General features: G+C 45.3%; 2 protein-coding genes and 1 gene segment (V, D, J or C); all 3 read right to left on the reverse strand.

Moving 5' to 3' along the window:
- The window catches only part of LOC149290023 (immunoglobulin lambda variable 5-39-like), a 57,773-nt gene extending 49,650 nt beyond the window's left edge, over positions 1-8,123 (reverse strand). Inside the window, 2 exon segments of the V gene segment in view lie at positions 7,202-7,523; positions 8,054-8,123. Coding sequence covers positions 7,202-7,523; positions 8,054-8,099 — 368 coding nt within the window.
- Positions 1-18,971, reverse strand: part of LOC149290021 (immunoglobulin lambda-1 light chain-like) — a 128,316-nt gene that overhangs the window by 63,856 nt on the left and 45,489 nt on the right. The window lies entirely within an intron of this gene.
- The window catches only part of LOC149290022 (immunoglobulin lambda-1 light chain-like), a 118,997-nt gene that overhangs the window by 56,452 nt on the left and 43,574 nt on the right, over positions 1-18,971 (reverse strand). The window lies entirely within an intron of this gene.

Here is an 18,971-nt window from a genome sequence, read left to right on the forward strand (position 1 = left end):
TTCATCCCAAGCTTGGGATAGGTGCAATGGGATGGTGTAAAGTCAAATAGTGCCCCTAAAGTCAAGGAGGAAGAATAGTAAACTCTTTTGTCACCTGAACAGTAAGTGAGGACCAGAAGTTGGAGAAGTGGAGACCAAGCCATGGTGGGCATTGCAGGTGAACAACACTCTTCCTTACGAAAGTAGCTGTTTCTGGGTGACTTCCTCCCAGGTTCTTAAGCCCTACCAGTTCTACAACCTGTTGCTTTAATGCAAATCTGCTTTATGTTGGTTGGCTGCAGAGATGTCTACGATGTCCACGAACATTGCGGTCAACCTCTTTTACCATACTTGCATCCCCACTTATACGTTTGGTCCACAATGCGGTGTCTACATGAAATAGGCCCAGAGACAGAACATGGCAAAGGATGGAATGTAGCTTCTCTGTTATTACATTAAAGTGGAGGGAAAGCTGGTGTTGGTGGGTCCCTGATGTTCAGTAAGCCCCCTTCAAGCAGCCATGCAGGGAGGCAAATGGGCCAGTAGCATGCCCCCAGTGCTCATGTTCAGCATTGCCCCCATTGACAAACCTGCAAACAAGTAGGTGGGGAGACTAAGAGGCAGCATTTGTGCTAGACAATACCAGCCACGTGCCCAAACTCAACTCTCAGCTTCAGTTGATCTGCCAGCAGTGCTCATTCCTAGCTGCCCTGGAGTCAGCCCTGACGCATGGCGACTCTGTGGATGAGACATCTTCAAGCCATCCTATCCTCCAGTGCTCTGCTTAAGTCTTGTAGATGCATGCCCATGGCCTCCCTTATTGAGGGACTGCTCTCTAAAAGAAACAAAGCCAAGGCAGAAAAGTTGTGTCACTTCACTAAGTGGCCCTAAGGAACCCAAAGATGGATCCTGTCAAAGGGGGAGGGGTAGATGTTTGTTAGCGATGCGCCAAATTACATGGAAGTGCCACCCTCCACTTGATTTCACAAAGCTGGTCTTATCAAGCACAGCTCTTTTTGGTTCACAAATACCCTCTAGTGGTATACCTTGCAATTGCCATGACTATAGTCACAGAACTATAGTATATACTATATGAATAGTGTGCTCTTTACTTCACCAGGTGCTAATCGAGGCTGGTCATTTGTGCCCCTCTATACTGCAGGATGTAATGTGCCTTCATGATTCCTCTTGTCACATCCAAACATTCTCCGGACTGTTTTTAAAACTTCACCAAAAAGATCCGCCAAAAGCACCAATACCAAAATGTACCAGGACAGGGGGGAAATGTTGCATTCAGCTAAACAGTAAATGGTTGCTATAACTGAGCGGGATTTCTAGGAAATATATCAGGACAAGAGAAATGTTATTTGGATCTTGGAAACAAAAGCGGTAAGGACAACATTGAAACCCACCAGTTCCAAACACTTTTGGCCAGTCTGGATGAGTCTCAGTCTGGGTTTAACTGTCAGATGGGCAGGTTTCTAATATAATATAATAATATAATTATAATAATTATAATATAATATAATGTAATGTAATATATCTCTAATATTGGTCTGCGTCTTGTTGATAATTTTTTTCCATGGTAAGAGTAGAGATAGAAAGAATATTGAAAATATTTTTAAATGGTTCAAAATGTGTTCCTTAAGTATTGAGAAATGTTGGCAAGAAGAAACCTGGACTAACAAGAATCTTCACCGTCTGAGAAATATTTCACACAAAATTCATTTCTTGTCGTGTGCCTTCAAGTCATTTCTGGCTCCAGAGGACCCTAAGGTGACCCAATCCTGGGGTTTTCTTGGCAAGATTTGTTCTGAGGAGGTTTGCCCTTGCCTTCCCCTGAGGCTGAGAGAGTGTGAATTGCCCAAAGTCACCCAGTGGGTTTCATGGCCAAACAGGGAATCAAACCCTGGTCTCCAGAGTCACAGTCTAACACTCAAACTACTACGCCATGCCAGCTGTACACAAAATTCATGCATGGCAGTTTTGCACATGAAACCATTTTCTTCTGTGCATTCTGTTCTGCACAGAAGATGCTGCCTGTTTCTGCTCAGAAAAAATGCAGTTTTTCTGGGCAAGAAAACATCTGTGGTTGTTTTGTACAGAATATGTCTCCAACTGCGAATAGTCTGAAAAAACTGCACATTTTCCAAAAACTTCCTAATACTGAAAAGCAGATGAAAGGGCCTCCCTCCATTTCACCTGCTAGGAAAATGAGAAGAGGCAGGCATGTCTTCATTGTGCCTAGGCCCAGACAGAAATGAAAGGCTATGAAAGCAATACAGATGGACTACAGAAGGAGGCAAAGGTCTGGAATATGATTCTGTTCAAGGTGTAATGATTTTTGAAGGCCCCATGCAGATTCTGTATCCTGTCTTTGAGAAGAGTAGGCCCCTTGAGGGGCCAGCCAAGGTTTTTGTCTCATTTCCCCCTTGAAGTCTATCACCGTGAAAAGCACTCCCAGTCCAAAAAGCACAGTAATAAGTAGCCTCATCTTCTGCAGCAGCTCCAGAGATGGTCAAATAGCCTGTGTTGGTGGAGGCATCTCTGGACCCCGAGAAACGAGAGGGGACCCCCGAACCTTGGTGCTTGCTGGAATCGCTATAGAAATATAACAGGTATCGTGGGGAACTCCCAGGCTTCTTCTGGTACCAGTGCACTCCGTAGCTACCACCAGTGGCACAGGAGAGTTTCACTGTGTTCCCCGGTGACACCGAAGTTGACGGCGGCTGGATTGATGTGATCTGAGAGTCCGAACCTGGAAGAAGAACAACGGAGAAATGGTGAGGCTGTCCCTGCTCTCCAGGTGAACTCCCTTAGCTTGAATTTTCATGTGAGCATGACTTGCACTTACCCCAGCACCATACTGCTAAAATTACTAGCAGGTTAACCATGGGAGCCCAGAACATGGTGGCAATCTAGTCTGTGAATGAGCAGGAACGAAGAAATGGAACAAACCTCACCCCAGTGGAGATGTCAGTGATGGTGCCTCCTTTATGGCCCCCCTATGGGAGGAGGTGGAGCATGTGTTCTCTGCTGTAATGTCAAGGAGCTCCCATCTCATTGGTCCTTCTGTTCCCGAGGGTGCTTGAACACAACATTCATTGCTGAGGGCTGATTCTCTCTGGCTTCCCAAGGACCCTATTGAATTGATCCTGCCCCTGTGCACATGCTTGGTTGCTGTGTGTTGTGTTGCCTTCAAGTCATTTCTGACTTATGGAGACCCTAAGGCAAACCTCTCATGGGGTTTTCTTGGCAAGATTTGCTCAGAGGAGGTTTGCCATTGCCATTTCTCTGAGGCGGAGAAAGTGACATGCCCAAGCGGGGAATTGAACCCTGGTCTCCAGAGTCATAGTCCAGTGCTCAAACCACAATACCAGGGATTCTCAACCTTTGGTCCGCCAGCTGTTTTGGACTTCAACTCCCAGAAGCCTCTGCCAGAATGGCCAATGATGAGGGGATCTAGGAACTGAAGTCCAAAACATCCAGAGAACCAAAGGTTGAGAACCACTGCACTACACGATGCTAACTCTCAAGATATGCTTAGTAGGGTAAATAATATAAGTTGTATTTCTGTTACAGTGGGGACAATCACTAACATTTGCACCTTCACTTACGCATCAATAAGGAGCAGTGTGGGTGTAGTGGTTAGAGTTCTGGGCTGGACTTTGGGAGGCCTGGGTTCAAGTCCCCACTGAGCCCTGAAACTCACTGGGTGAACATGGGCCAACCACTGTCCCTTGGCCAGGCTTAACCTCACATAGTTGTTGTGAAGACAGACTGGAGAAGAGGTATATGCTGCTTTTGAAGGAAAGGTGAGATATACGTTTAGAAAGAAAGGCAGGAGCAAATGAAGAATATACAACACCATCTGTTGTTCACCAAAGCATAGAAATAAGAAATTGTGCCACTCAATATTATGGCCCTGATCTTTCTTAATGGGGTCGTCTTCCTCTTTTTAACTTTACAAGAGCTGTTGTTGTTGTTGTTGCCTTCAAGTCATTTCTGACTTATGGAGATCCTAAGGTGAACCTCTCATGGGGTTTTCTTGGCAAGATTTGCTCAGAGGTGGTTTGTCATTGCCATTCCTCAGAAGCTGAGAGTATGTGACTTGTCCAAGATCACCCAGGGGGTTTCCATGGCTGAGTAAGGATTCTCACTAGATCTTTCTTTTTAAAAAACAAAGCATATCATATGAAAATGTTCCTTTAAAAAAAAAGCTCATTTGGCCATAGTAGAAGGTAGTTTCAGGGACCATCTCCAGTTTCAAAAAGATTAGAGGTATTATTGCTGTTTTAGCACATGCGTTGTTGCATTTCTTGGGCAAACCATGAGGACTAGCAGCTTTTCATTATCTCCCCTGGATCCTTATAGTTTATGTGAGTGGCACTACTAAGGCTGAGAGGGGTGCACCAATGGTCTCCAGCCTTCTTTACTCTGAATAGTGATTATTGCAACTCTATGCCCATTGTATTATCTGGTCCAAGGACTAATACAATAAACATTATTCTATTTAACACAAGAGTGAAAGGGGGGAAATCCAAATATTCCCCCTCTCTCTTCCTCTTCCATTTTTTCTTTGCATTGTATGGTGGACCCTTGGTATCTGCTGGGGTTGGTTCGACCAAAATCCATACATACCAAAATCCATGGAGACTCAGGTCCAATGAAACACAGCCACATAGTAAGATGATGCATCCCTTACACAAAATGGCAAAATCAAGATTTGCTTTTTGGAATGTATATATTTTAAAAATATTTCCAAGCCATGGATGCTTGAACCTGTGGATAAAAAAAATCCATGGATATGGAGGGCTGACTGTATTCTTATAGTTTGTCTTTGCAGTATTGCACAAGTCTCTTGGTGGGTTTTGGTGCCAAAGAATGCATCCAGCAGCAAACATTTGGGAGGCGGTCCCTTCTGGTCCTTTGCGTTTTCCCGAGAGCGTGCCTCTTGCCTGCCTGGTCTAGTCGGCTGTTTCACCTTCACCTCATCTCTGGAAGAGTCTGCTCTTAAAACCAAGGATGGAAAAATTCTGACCAATCATTGCTGTCTTTCAGCTTTATCTCATCCCTGCGTGTGACGATGGAGGCTTGCAAGATAGGCCATGCAAGACCAAATTCTCCATCTGGGTATCTTCAGTGTTTGGTTGGCATCATGCAGTTCATCAGTTCATCCCCCCCTTAGGGGATAAGAACAGCGGTTCTTGTCTAACTTCCCCATCAAAATATCACACTGTGACACTCATTGTACCATGCGGCACAGTAATAGTAAGCCTCATCTTCTGCCTGAGCTCCAGCAATGGTTAAGTAGCCAATGCTACCGGAAGAATCTTTGGACCCCGAGAAACGAGAGGGGACCCCGGAGCCTTGGCCCTTGCTGGAATCTGAGCTATAATATAAGAGGTACCGTGGAGCATTCCCTGGCTTCTGCTGGTACCAGTACACAGTTCTGTCATTCCTGCTTATGGTGCAGGAGAGTTTCACTGTGTTTTCCAGTGACACAGAGGCCGAGGGAGGCTGAGAGACGGTGAGCTGAGAGTCTGAACCTGGAAAGAGAAAAATGGAGAAACGGTGAGACTCAGCTTGGTCGTCTGCTTTAGCGATCGCTTTAGCAGGAGGAGGACCTCTTCTCACCTCTGCACCACATCAACAGTAGCAAACTAGCAAAGGGAGCCCAGAACATGGTGAGCAGATGTTGGTCCTAATGCTGGAAGAGAGAAAAAAGACCTCACAGCAGTGGCCTTCTCCAAGACCATAGCCTTTTATAGGCAACCCTATTGGTTGGATGGGAGACTCTAGACTCCACCCTCAGGCTCATCCCCTCCAATCAGATTGGTCCTCATGGTCACAAGGGTACTTAAAGAGAGAGGGTTCCATTCTTGGGGGAGTGAGACTTCCCTCCAGTTGGGTTTGGGTATGATTTTCTTTGCACATCTGCAATGTACAGTCACCCCTTGGAACTCATGGGGGATCCGTTCGAGACCCCCTCCCTGCAAGTTCCAAATCTTGCACATATTCAAGCCCCATAGGCTTGAATGGGGCTTGTGCATGCACTGCGGGCACACACTCATTAAGATTAATGGTGGTCGTCCCGCCACGGATTTTCAAGTCCATGGATTTGGAGGGGTGACTGTATTTGCCTGATGGGATAGGTCACGCATTTGGTACTTTATCACCGCATGACTGGCCAGGACTTTTCAAGTCCTACACTTCTGTACCAAGACACAATGTCGCTACCACGTGTGGCACAGGAGTGTCACATTATGTTCCCTAGTGAGATGGAGGCTGATGGTGACTGGAACAATGTGGCCTGAGTGTCTGAACTCTGGTTTTTGGTTGTATCCGCACTGCAGAAATAATTCTATGGATGTCTAGAAACTGTAGTTGTGTGAGAGCGCTCTGGGGCCACCACAAAATATAATCCCCATAATTCCATAGCATTGAGCCATGGCAGTTAAAGTGGTGTTAAGTTGGATGATTTCTGCAGTGAGGATGCAACGTTTCTATTGTTGGTTATTTGTCTGTTTGGTTTATTTATTCTAAATAGTTTTTGAGTTTTATTTGGTGGTTATTTTGAGGTTCCATGATATCGTTCAGGGAGACACAGCTTCTGCTAAATCTAATATGCCAATAATGTTTCATCATTTTAATTTTTAATTACTATTTTATAGCCGACGTAAACCACCCATCCATCATTACCGTATTTACAGTACGATATATTTCCTTTCCCAGAAAAATAAAAAGTTGGGAATACTTGAGGTGGGAAGAAAAATATAGTTTCCCCACCTTTCATCCTTCCCTTTACTGATCACTTGACCTCACTATAAATTCCCGCTAAAATTATTTCTGCAACCTCTTTCTATCAAAATTAGCAATGTAACCTGCATCTTAGTTGGAATCTTTTTACGTATTTCTCATTACAGAAGAATCTAATTTTGAGCATTTTCCATCTTAATTTGTTTAACTGAAGTCAAGCATCATTTTTATAGCTCTTATGCACTCTCAGGAATGTGCGCACCAAAGTCAGTACATCTGGTGGCCTCTGGGTGTTTTGGACTATGACTCCCATCAGCTCTATCACAGCCACATTGTATAGAAGTTGTAGTCTTAAAACAGTTGGAGGAGAACAGCTGCCTACCCTGGTCATACATGAAGGTCCCCTTAAAGAAGAGAAAAGAAGGTTCTTGTCTCAATTCTGCATCAGGTTGTGCCACCGTGACACTCACTGTTATGCCACACTGCACAGGAATAGTCAGCCTCGTCTTCTGCCAGGGCTCCAGCAATGTTTAAATAGCAAGTGTTACTACTAGTGTCTTTGGAACTAGAGAAACGAGCTGGGACCCCAGAGCCTTGGTTCTTGCTAGAATCTGAATAATACTCTAAAAGAAATCGTGGGGCATTCCCAGACTTCTGTTGGTACCATTCCACCCAGTAGCTACCGATGTTCAGCCCACTGCGCATGGCACAGGAGATTTTTGCTGTGTTCCCTGGTGACACTGAGGCTGACGCTGGCTGAGATACCACCGGCTGAGCATCGGAACCTGAAAATAAGAGAAAAATTGTAGCATTAGCAATAGCAATAGCAAGTACGGTGTGAAGTCAAAGGCTTTCACGGCCGGCATCCATGTGGGTTTTTCGGGCTATGTGGCCATGTTCGAGAAGAGTTTGTTCCTGACGTTTCGCCAGCATCCATGGCTGCCTCTGAAGTTGCCAGCCACAGATGCTGGCAAGACATCAGGAACAAACTGTTCAAGAACATCACCACATAGCCTGAAAAACCCACAAAAAACTAATAGCAAGTACATTTCTATATCACTTTGTATAGCGGTTTATGACATGTAAGCTAACTGCCCCCCAACAAGAAATAGGGACTCATTTTACTGACCTATGAAAGGATGGAAGGCTGAGTGGACCTTGGAGCCCTCCTCTAGGATCGAACTTACAGCATTGTGGCTGCGGTACTGGCATTGAACCACTGCATCACCAGGGCTCCTCAATGGCATTAAATTGTAGCATCTCCCATACAAATCCCCTTAGCAATCGTTTCTCCAGGTATTAAAGCAGTGCTTACCTGTGCAGCTTGTTACCAAAAAGCAAAGAAGGAGAGCCCAAACCATGATGAAGGGTTTCAGCAACCCGAGGGTGAAGAGAGGCAACATTGAAAGCCCCTCCAATCCTTGTTTTTTATACTGTCCTTATTTATGGAGGTGGAGCATCTGCACTCCATCCTCTCTAATCTGATTGGTTATTCTCATCGTAGGGATACTTAAAGGCCATTGAGTCTCTTCCCCCTCGTACATACATTTTAAGGATGTTTTGCTTTGGCATTATATTGGTGCTACTTCAGTTATGTTTCGGCCACGACAAATATTTTGGCGTGTTTGGAGTCGGAGTGTGCTTTGTTTGAAATGGACTTGATTTCAGGTTACGTGTAGCAGTGATGCTATGCACTGGGAACATAAAACAACACACTAGATTTGGGGGGCAGGTGCTCTGAATTGTATACTCACCCTTACCAAAAGTATAGCTCACTCTTTTTGTTGGCCGGGTAGATTTGGCAAAAAGGAGGCCCAGAATGTCATGAGGTTGATGCTACAATGGATACGCTAAATGTGGTTAAGGTGTCCTCAGGTAATGATGGCCACATGCTCCCACAAATGGTGCTCTTTCTCATCATGAACCGCATGCATCTATGCTCAAAGGGTTGGTTGGTTGGTTGGTTGGTTGGTTGGTTGGTTGGTTGGTTGGTTGGTGGGTTGGTTGGTTGGTTGGTTTTAGGCTTCGGCTGATTTCCTGCATCAAGAAATGTATGTATGGCATACAGCTGTGCTTCTGTAGAGACGTCTCCTGGGGTTACCCACCCAATCCACGTTTTAAGCAATGTCTCTCCTGAACACAACCTTTTCCATGTCATTGGAGAGTAAGGGGATCAATGGATATTTTCCTCCAGTTGGGACCTCTGGGGTCCTTGGAAAGACCCTGCCGATGACATCCTTGCAGCATGTCTAGGTACAAGAAAATAACCACACGTATCTCCACTGAACCCATAATGTTTAGCCACTCTATTCTGCTTTGGTCAGGCCTCACCTGGAATACTGCATCCAATTTGGGCACCACAATTCAAAAAGGATGTTGACAAACTGGAGCATGTCCAAAGGAGGGTGACCAAAATGGTGAAGGGTCTGGAAACCACCAAGTCCTATGAGGATCAACTTAGGGACTTGGATATGTTTAGTCTGGAGAAGAGAAGGTTAAGAGGTGATATGACAGCCCTGTTTAAGTATCTGAAGGGGTGTCACATTGGGGATGGAGCAAGCTTCTTTTCTGATGCTCCAGAGAATAGGACCTGGAGCAATGGATTCAACCTAGAGGAAAAGAGATTCCAGCTCAACACCAGGAAGAACTTCCTGACAGTAAGAGCTGTTGAACAGTGGAAGATACTCCCTCGGAGGGTGGTAGAGTTGAAGGGGTGCCACGTTGGAGATTTTTAAACAGCGACTGGACGGCCATCTGTCGGGGGTGGTTTGATTGTGTATTCCTGCATGGCAGAATGGGGTTGGACAGTATGGCCCTTGAGGTCTCTTCCATCTCTATGATTCTATGATGGTATGAGTTTTAACTGTGTACAACAGTAAATTGGTAAAGTACAGAGTTTTTACTCCAAGGTAGTGGGATGGCATGGCGGAGTGGTTTGTGTGTTGGACGATGAAACTAGAGATCAGAGTCAGCCATGAAACCTACTGGGTGACTGTGGGCAATTCACACTCTCTCAGCCTCAGAGGATGGCAATGGCAAACTTCCTCTGAACAAAACATGCCCAGAAAACCCCATGATAGGTTAACCTTAGAGTCATCATAAGTCAGAAAAGACTAAAAGACACACAGCGAACAACCATAACAACAGACAGCAGGTATGGAGGCAAGTGGTGCAAATGGGGCAGGCAGCAAAGGATGAAGAGGGAAGGAGCAGAAAGAGGAAAACTGTGGCTTGCTGCGTCATGAAGCGTCGTGGATGTGCAAGAATGAAGCTGCCATGTATGTGAGAGAAAGGGTGGAAAGAAAAATAAAAAGAGGTGAGAGGAAGGAAGGAAGGAAGGAAGGAAGGAAGGAAGGAAGGAAGGAAGGAAGGAAGGGGACAAGGTGGATGTGGATGAAATGATTATCAAATGAAAGAGAGAGAGATGGGACCCAGCAGAAGAAGAGAAGGAGAGGCATGGAGAAAGAGTGAAGGAAGAAAAGTAGAATGTACAGTGACTGTCTCGGAGGATAACAGCTACATATGCAAAACATAAATACAAGGTTTTATACTTTCTCTAAAGATGGGAAATGAGTTATTGCTTGGCTTCCTCATTTGTCTGCATTGCTGTGCCATATGAACGCCAAACGACACAGTAATAGTCGGCCTCGTCTTCCACCGAGACTCCCACAATGCTTAGATAGCCAGTGTTCCTGGATATGTCTTTGGAAGCGGAGAAGCGAGCGGGGACCCCAAAGCCATGGCCCTTCTCGGAATCGGATTTATAATGGAGGAGGTACTGTGGGGCATGCCCAGGCTTCCGCTGGTACCAGGAGACAATGTAGTCACTGATGATGGGCCCGCTGCTCAAGGCACAAGAGATTTTTGCTGTGTTCCCCAATGACACAGAGGCTGATGGCGGCTGAGACAGGGCAGGCTGGGCATTGGATCCTAAGGGAGAAAAGAGCAGGGAAAGCATCACCTTCAATTTGCCCAGGGCAACTCTCCTTGGCAGTGTTTCCATGAGTATGTAACATTCTCTCACCTGCAGCCCATATTATTAGTAGGCTGATAATGGGAGACCAGGGCATGGACATGATGGGGTGGGGGTCCTACCAAAAGAAGCAAAGATCATCACAATTATGGGACTCCTGCAGGCCCTGTCCTTTATATGGGTCCTTCCCTAGGGGTGAGGCATCTTAGCTCCACCTCCATGCTTGTCTGCTCTAATCCGATTGGTCCTGCTGATCATAAGAGAATATGTAACGGTAGGATTTTAAAAACCCAATGCTGTCCTGATGAACAGCGATCCGAGGTGAAATGACTCAAAGGACCAGACCAGACCCATGTGTCAAACCAACATGTTTCCTGTTATGTACATAGGAACTGCGCGTAAGCAGGCACAGCATTGCAGCTTTGGGGGATACGGAGAAGGCATAAACTCTTTCTTTCCTAGACTGGAGTGTAAATCTTCATCAGTGTCATTCTTGTAGGCACCATATGTGGCAATGGGGTTTCTCCTTGAAACTCAAACCCCGTTTTGAGAGAAGTGCTCCCCTCCCTGAAGTTTATGACAGGGAAAGAAAGAGTTAAATTCTTCACCCCACTTGCTATGGTCCCAAGCAATGGCACTCATGCCTCACCCTGTCCCTAATGCTATCATATATAGTGGGCTCTTGGTACCCACAGGCTTGCCATCCACAGATTTAAGCATCCACAGAGTTTTTCCAATGAGAGTGCATGTACGTTGCTGTGTGCATGTCACGCTGTCATTGAGGGCAATGGGACTTGAGGTCTCACATTTTTCCTTGTCCACATGGGGGTCTGGAATGGATCACCTGCGGATACCAAGGGTGGACTGTACATAACAAACATGGACACGTTGATTGTCTTCAATGCATAGAATGGCCCAGCTGGTTTGGTCTTACGAAATGGCCTTCAGGTGGGAAGGTGCACATGGGTGTGTGCCGTCACAGTGACTTATGGTAACCCCATGGATTTCATAGGGCTTCCTTAGGCAAGGGATCCTCAGAGCTGGTTTTGCCAGTCTCTTCCTCTAAAATACTGCCTACAGTAGCACTGAATACAGCAACGAAAGAATGTTTCATATGCCACTGCTGTTTGTTTGACTTGGTTAGGCTGTGAGACTATTGAGCACAGATCAAGAGCTCCCTCAAATGGCTAGATTTGCAGTGAACATCCTTATGTCTTCGGTGCGGTTGCCCATCCCTGGTTGAGTAGCTCTGAGCCTCTGCCAGGTTCTCTTTCTGTATCGTATACCTACCTAGTTCAAAACCCTTGAGCAACAGAGTGCAGGTTGTTGTATCGCTTCCCTCTCACAGCATATCACCGTGGAAAGTTTTGCTATTGACATGATATGTGACACAGTAATAATCAGCCTCATCGTCTGCCATGGCTCCTGTAATGGTTAGATAGCCAGTGTTGCTTGATATATCTTTGGAACCGGAGAAACGAGAAGGAATCCCATCCCCTTGCTGCTTGTTGGAATCCGAATGATACCGTAAGAGGAATCGTGGAGCATTCCGAGGCCTCTGCTGGTACCAGCTCATATGGTACCCAGTGACAACAAATCCGCTGCTCCAGAGACAAGCAAGTTTTACGGTGCTCCCTGGTGACACCGAGACTGATGGTGACTGAGACAGCACTGGCTGACAGTTAGAGCCTGGGGGAAAATGGAAGAAATGGTCACATTCATGGCACCCTGTATATCCTTCCTTAGCAGTCATGTTGATACATGCTCCATCTTCTCCTACCTGTGCACCAGAGGGCTAAGCAGCTGAGAATGAGGAAAGGGAACATGATGAAGAGATGTGGAACCCCAGCAAGAAAAGGATGCGACGTCACAATGACTGAGGTCCCTACAACATTTGTTCTTTTATAGGGCAAAACTACTGAAGAACCTCCGAATGGAAGAAGCAGAATATTGGTGCTCCACCCTGATGCTAATCCCCTCCAATCCGATTGGTCCCCATAACTATAGGGATGTTTAAAAGGAGGACACAGCCACCATTGGGGTATGGCACAACCCTCTGGCTTTCTAATGTGCAGCTTCAATTGCATGCCAGTTATAACCCGAATGACACCTTGTATCGGTAGTGTGGCCACCCCACTCCTGTATAACTCAGACTGAAGACTTGGGTAAAAGAAATAACGGCTGGGAGACAGGTGATGTCTTGATCATGTGTAAGGTCTCCTTAGAAGCAGTGGGACATTTTTGTCCATTGCACAACATCTGCATGCATTCAAAGATACAGAAGCAGAGTTATGCATGTGACACATTGGGTTGTGCATTGGGTTGCACAACGCTAATATCCAGCATAATGGTTGAACATACGCATGTCTAGTTCTTGCATAGTTGTCCTTCCAAGTCCTAGTCTTCTACTAATGTCTACTAATGTCTTGACTACAGTTTTTGTATAGAAAAGCTTTAACCATTTCAGTGTCAATGGGGCTGTGCTCATGGACCCAAGGGCCCATATTGCCACATCTGACATGGAAACAGGGTGCCTGGCCATGTGGATGCCGCCAGGTACCTCATTTCCATGTCAGATGTGGTGATGGGGTGACTGTGACTAGCAGCATTGGCGGCAGGAGTTAAGGGGCACACAGCAGTAGTGGGTTGGGAATCAAAGCCAGAATAGCACAGGTTTGGTCCGTACAATCCTGACCTATCTGCTCAGCCCCTTCATTGTCTACTTTAACCCTCTTCCAAAGAACCGCAAATGGCTAAAAACCATGGCAAATGCGGCTGTTTTGTCCCCCCTCTCCAATGCCCCATGCCTCTCAAACACTCTCCAAAGCAAGCAAATAGCCTTCTCCTCCAAAAACGCAGCTGAAACTAAAACCAGAAATGAGATGACATCACATCTGGTCACGTTGGGCATGGCAGTGTGGCCCAGCAGGGGACACAAAGGGTGAATCTTGCCCTCATCCCACAGTTGCACTGATGGAAGATCCCAGGCTTCTGATGGAACCAGGACATGGGACAGCCACTGATGATAATGCCATTGCTGCTAAAGGCAAAAGAAGATGTCACTGCATTACTCATTGTGTTCCACTCTGGAAACTGTCATTCCCAGAATTCCATAGCATTGAGCCAGGTCAGTTAAAACGGTGTCAACCCAGATTATTTCTGCAGTGTGAATGCAGCCTCTCTCTCTCACACACACACAAATAACTCTCTTTTTATACCCGGAGCTTTTTGTCTCACTTCCCCCTCTGCTTCAAGAACTGTGTGCTGCTCACTGTTGCCATCCCACACCTGGCAGTAATAGTCGGCCTCATCCTCTGCTTGGGCCCTGGCGATGCTCACGGTGGCTGTATTGTCAGAGTTGGTGCCAGAGAATCATTCCGAGATCCCAGAAGGCCTGTTGCTGTCTTTGTATATAATGAGGACCGGGGCCTCGCCAGGTTTCTGCTGGTACCAGTGCACATACTTGTCCTCAATGCTGCCCCCCAAGCAAGTTATCTGGGCATTTTCTTCGGGGGAGACAGAGACGGATGGTGGCTGGGTCAGCACATAGGAGGCCAAGGAGCCTGCAAAGGAAGATAGCACGGCGTGACCAAATGCAAGAATTACCTGGAGATACTATGCAAACAATAGAAATGCCCCACGGTCATACCTGAGCAATAAATGAGGAGGGTGAGGGAGACCCAGAACATGATGGGGAACACAGAGGAGCGTCACACCGTGAGACAAAAGGGATTTCTGTCTCAGACTCCCCCCTCCATTCCCTACTTATTTTCTTTGTCCTCGCCAAGGGCCCTCCCATTCAAATCATTTCCTTTCAAAGCACAGTGGAAACCCCACTATTCTCCGCCTCCCCCATAGAAAATGACACAATGGAAAAGTAGTCTTAGGGAACGTATAGCAATGTTGGATATTTATATGAAGCAAAGTGCACCCGGACTAGGGCCATATGAGCTTGTGGCAGACACAGGAGTCATTGCCCTGGATGGGAAATATAACATTTATTGTCTCGAGAATTCCATCTTAGTATATGGAAGGGGACAGAAAAGCAGTTGACCTACACTTGGTTAGACAAGCCCCTAAAAGCTGGCTCTTATGTGTAGGGGGTAAACTAGCAACCAGTACAGTTGGCCCACCATTTTTGCAGGGGATCCGTTCTGGACCACCCCATGAAAATGGAAGCTCACGTATATTCAAGCCCCATAGCCTTGAATGGAGTATGCCCCTGTGCACATGGCCCATGTGCGCATGCCATGGAAAATAGCGGAAGTCGCCCTTCTGTGGATATTCTATGTTGCGAATCTCAGATCCATGAGTTAGGAGAGGCAACTGTATTGTGGTTGGAGCCCCATGGATGCTGCTTTCCTGGACAAAGACAGCAAAGAGATGCTAACATTCAAAATGTGGAAGGCAAGAGGAAAAATTATAGAGGGAAATTTTGAAACCACGTGATCGCAAGTTATTACATTTGCAGCAAAAAGTACGCTCATGGACCTCTATTCAAAATAGGGATGTAATTCTTAGCAACTCTCATTATCAAAGGAAGCAACAAGTGACTGTAGCAATTTTGTTGCCCTCGTGTGACAGTCTTTGAAAACAGAGCCATTTTGGGAGGCTTTTTGCAATTTTGGACTTGTTCTGTACAAAATTCACATGTGGCTTTTCTGTTCACACAATGACATTTTCTGCACAGGACTCAGCATTGCAAAAAACGATGTTTTCGGTGTAGAGATTGCTGTGGTTATTCAAGACAAAACTGACATTTGTCATTCTGCAGAAAACATTTTCTGTTCAGAAAATATTTCTGCACAGAAATAGTATTACTTTTGCTATTTTCTGCACAGAAAAATGTGCACATTTTGCACAGAATTGCAAAGTTGCTTGTCAGTAAGGATTTCCCTCATCCAGGTTTCCTGACACTTGATATTTTAAAACCATTTTTAAAATGGTTTAAATATTCTTTCCATCTCTGATTGAAACATATGTTTGTTATGGAATGATATATAAGTTGCTTTTGGTATTTCTAACTGTCCAACTGGACCAGTTATTGACTATAATGCCTTATTCTGATCTGAAAAATGAATAAAACAATTACAAATACTGCAAAGGCTATGCAGTGCAAACCAGGTGAAACTCTGCATGAAAAGATGTTTTCATGCAGTGTGTTGTATGTGTTGTATGATCTTAGCCAATGGATTTCAGGGTACAAATGTGCAAAAAGTGCACTCTGCTTTCCTGAAATGCATACTAGCATACCTACATTAATGCGGCCATTGGAAAACGACGCACAGTATTGTGGCAGAGCTCTTACGTTGAGATGAAGCATAACTTTATGACATTCTGTAGATGTGCAAGTTCTCCTAAAGTAATGGTTGGACATTTTTGTCTGACGTGGAACCTTCATCTTCACTTTAAGATTGTGGAAGCAGACATAATAGTATGTGAGAATTGAGAACCTCAGGCTAATGATCCACAACCAACTTAATGTAAAACAAGAAAGTTTATTGTAAGATGCACAGCAGAAGTAACCAGAAGCCAGTCTTTGCAGAATCTGAAGGCACAAGGAAAAGTTCCCACTTTAAAAACCCACCCAGGACTCAATCCCCACGGCAACCAGCCACCTTACAGTTGAAGAACCGTTACCTTCGATCCCACATTCCAAACCCCTTGGCAGGGCCCCATCCACAAGCCAAATCTCACCCTTACTATTCAACCTTATTTTCCCAACCCCCAACACTATACAATGTTTCAACACACAGAACTATCTAGATCAATATATATATATATATTAAACATACAACAGTGATCATATATGAGCTGAATACATGAAGTGAATATTAAATAACTGGATATGTCTAATATTATACTTGATTTTAACTGGTTCTGACATAGTATGACATCCATCAATCTGTACGGAGCATCACTTAGCAATGCACATGTGTGTTGCACGTTATGCATTGCACAATTGCTTATACAGCTCTATAACTCATTAATGAGATGGTGGGGAACTGGGTTCCAGCCTAGGTGTGATTTCAAGGCACATATGTATTGTACATCATGCATTTCACAATTGCTTGTGCGACATTACAATTCATCAATGAAGTTGCATGGCATAAAGTTCCAACCTATGTGTAATAATAGCATAATAGCACATGGAATAATAGCATACTAGTCCACATGGAATGGGCATAGAACTGATTTGCAGGTTTTAAAAGGTGTAAACCTACAGAAACTTGACTGATCTCCCCAGTGCTATACAAAGGTGTCCATGCATGGGACCTTCTCCCTGATGCTGGGCTTTGCCTGATCTGGAAACACCAGGAACTTCAGAACCGAAACAAGAAATGACGATCAAGTCCAGGGACTGGCAACATCTTCAATACATGCTTCACAGCTGGAGCTTTTTGTCTCACTTCCCCCTCTGCTTCAAGAACTGTGTGCTGCCTGCTGTTGCTATCCCACACTTGGCAGTAATAGTCGGCCTCATCCTCTGCTTGGGCCCTGGCGATGCTCAAGGTGGCCGTGTTGCCCGAGTTGGTGCCGGAGAATCGGTCCGAGATCCCGGAAGGCCTGCTGTCATCATTATAAATAATGAGGACGGGGGCCTTGCCAGGTTTCTGCTGGTACCAGTGCACACTCTTGCCCCCAATGTTGTCCCCTGAGCAAGTGATTTGGCCGTTTTTCTCTAGAGAGACAAATCCTGATGCTTGTTGCCTGAGTACGTACTGAGCCAAGGAACCTGCAAAGAAGAAAATAAGACAGATTATAATCTGTTGTCTCTGTGTTCTGGAAACACCTCAGAGATCGAAGTTCTCTGTTGGGGTACCTGCACAATGGGTGCAAAGTATGAGGAGCAGCGAGACCCAGCGCATGATGGGAAAACCGGCTGAGGTCCACTCACTAAGGCAAAAGGGGTTCTGGATGAGCCTTCTCCATTTCCTGGTTTTATCTTTCTTTTGCCTTGGTACACGTCACTCTTATGCAAATCGTTTCCTTTCAAAAAGGATTGGAACCACATCCAGGCATGTTGTATATGTAAAAATGGCAGGGAGGCGTAGGTCATTGGGAGGTCTGAAGGCTGATTTCAATTTATTTTCAGAGCCATGAATGTTGCCTTTAGTTGAACACGACACATACGAGGAAGCTACCCAGGTTGCTTTTGTTTTCGGCTGAATGATGCGCTACTTAATTCTAGCCAGATATTTGGATTGCAATCTGATCTCCGCTTTTACGTGAGAGTAAGTCCTATTGTACTCTGACAACTCAGAATGCCAAGACATCAATGCCCATTGACAAGCCATTGAGAGCATTCAACCAATTCTCTTGGGAGATAGATCCCAGGGCTAGAAAATGTGGCCATTTTGGGCTGCCCTGCCCAGCCCCTTCCCATTTTTAAAAGAAAACAGCTAGTGGTTCGTTGTTGTCGTTGTTTTTACTAAAAATGAAGCAGGTGGGAAGAAATTCCTCTGTCTTTGGTCCACACCCCTCACCCGGGTCTTTTGGGCTTAAGAGGGACTTTTGGAAAACCAGGAGGTCAATGTGAAGTTGGCTTGATTTCTGTCAGGTCTCATCTGTGTCTGCTCTCTGCATCCTATGGTATTTTGAAAGCAATTTTAAATGAAAATACAGAGGTGCGGTAGGTGAATTTGGTGAGATGAATACATATATTCATCCCCTGGACCTTGAGTCCACCCCTGGTCTAGATCAAGATTTTTTCATGCATTTTGTTCATGCAGTCCTAAGAATGAGTTCACAAAAGGTCCGTTGCATCTCAGTTTTACTCACTCTGACCAAAAAATACTTCTTTTCAAGTTCAACAATATAGCCCTGTTAGTCTATAGAATCAGTAGGTAGAGAGATCTTGAGACTAACTGAAAGAAAGACGTTGGCAGCATGAGCTTCCCTAGACTTCAGTCTACTTCCTCGGATGCATTTAGTTGTATTTTAAAGGGGTGAGCTGCTTTGAGTCCCTGTTTTAAGAAAGGCATGGGGTACAGATGAATAAAGCAAAGCTAACTAACATATGGCCCCATCTTCACCACTCTAGAGACAGAACGGCAACATGACAATATACAAATGATCTATAGCAGCGGTCCCCAAAAAACTGGCGCTCCAGATGTTTCAACTTCAGGTCCCATAATTCCTGACTGTTGGCCAAGATGGCTGTGGCTTCTGGGAGCTAGAGTTCGAAACAAATGGAGGACCAAAGGTTGGGATGGCCCAGGGATTCAATCCCTGGTCTCCAGAGTTGTAGTCCAACACT

This window comes from Sceloporus occidentalis, unplaced genomic scaffold (genome assembly GCF_023333645.1).
Source record: "Sceloporus occidentalis isolate IW3139 unplaced genomic scaffold, rSceOcc1.0.p SCAF_41, whole genome shotgun sequence".
NCBI classification, from domain to species: domain Eukaryota; kingdom Metazoa; phylum Chordata; class Lepidosauria; order Squamata; family Phrynosomatidae; genus Sceloporus; species Sceloporus occidentalis.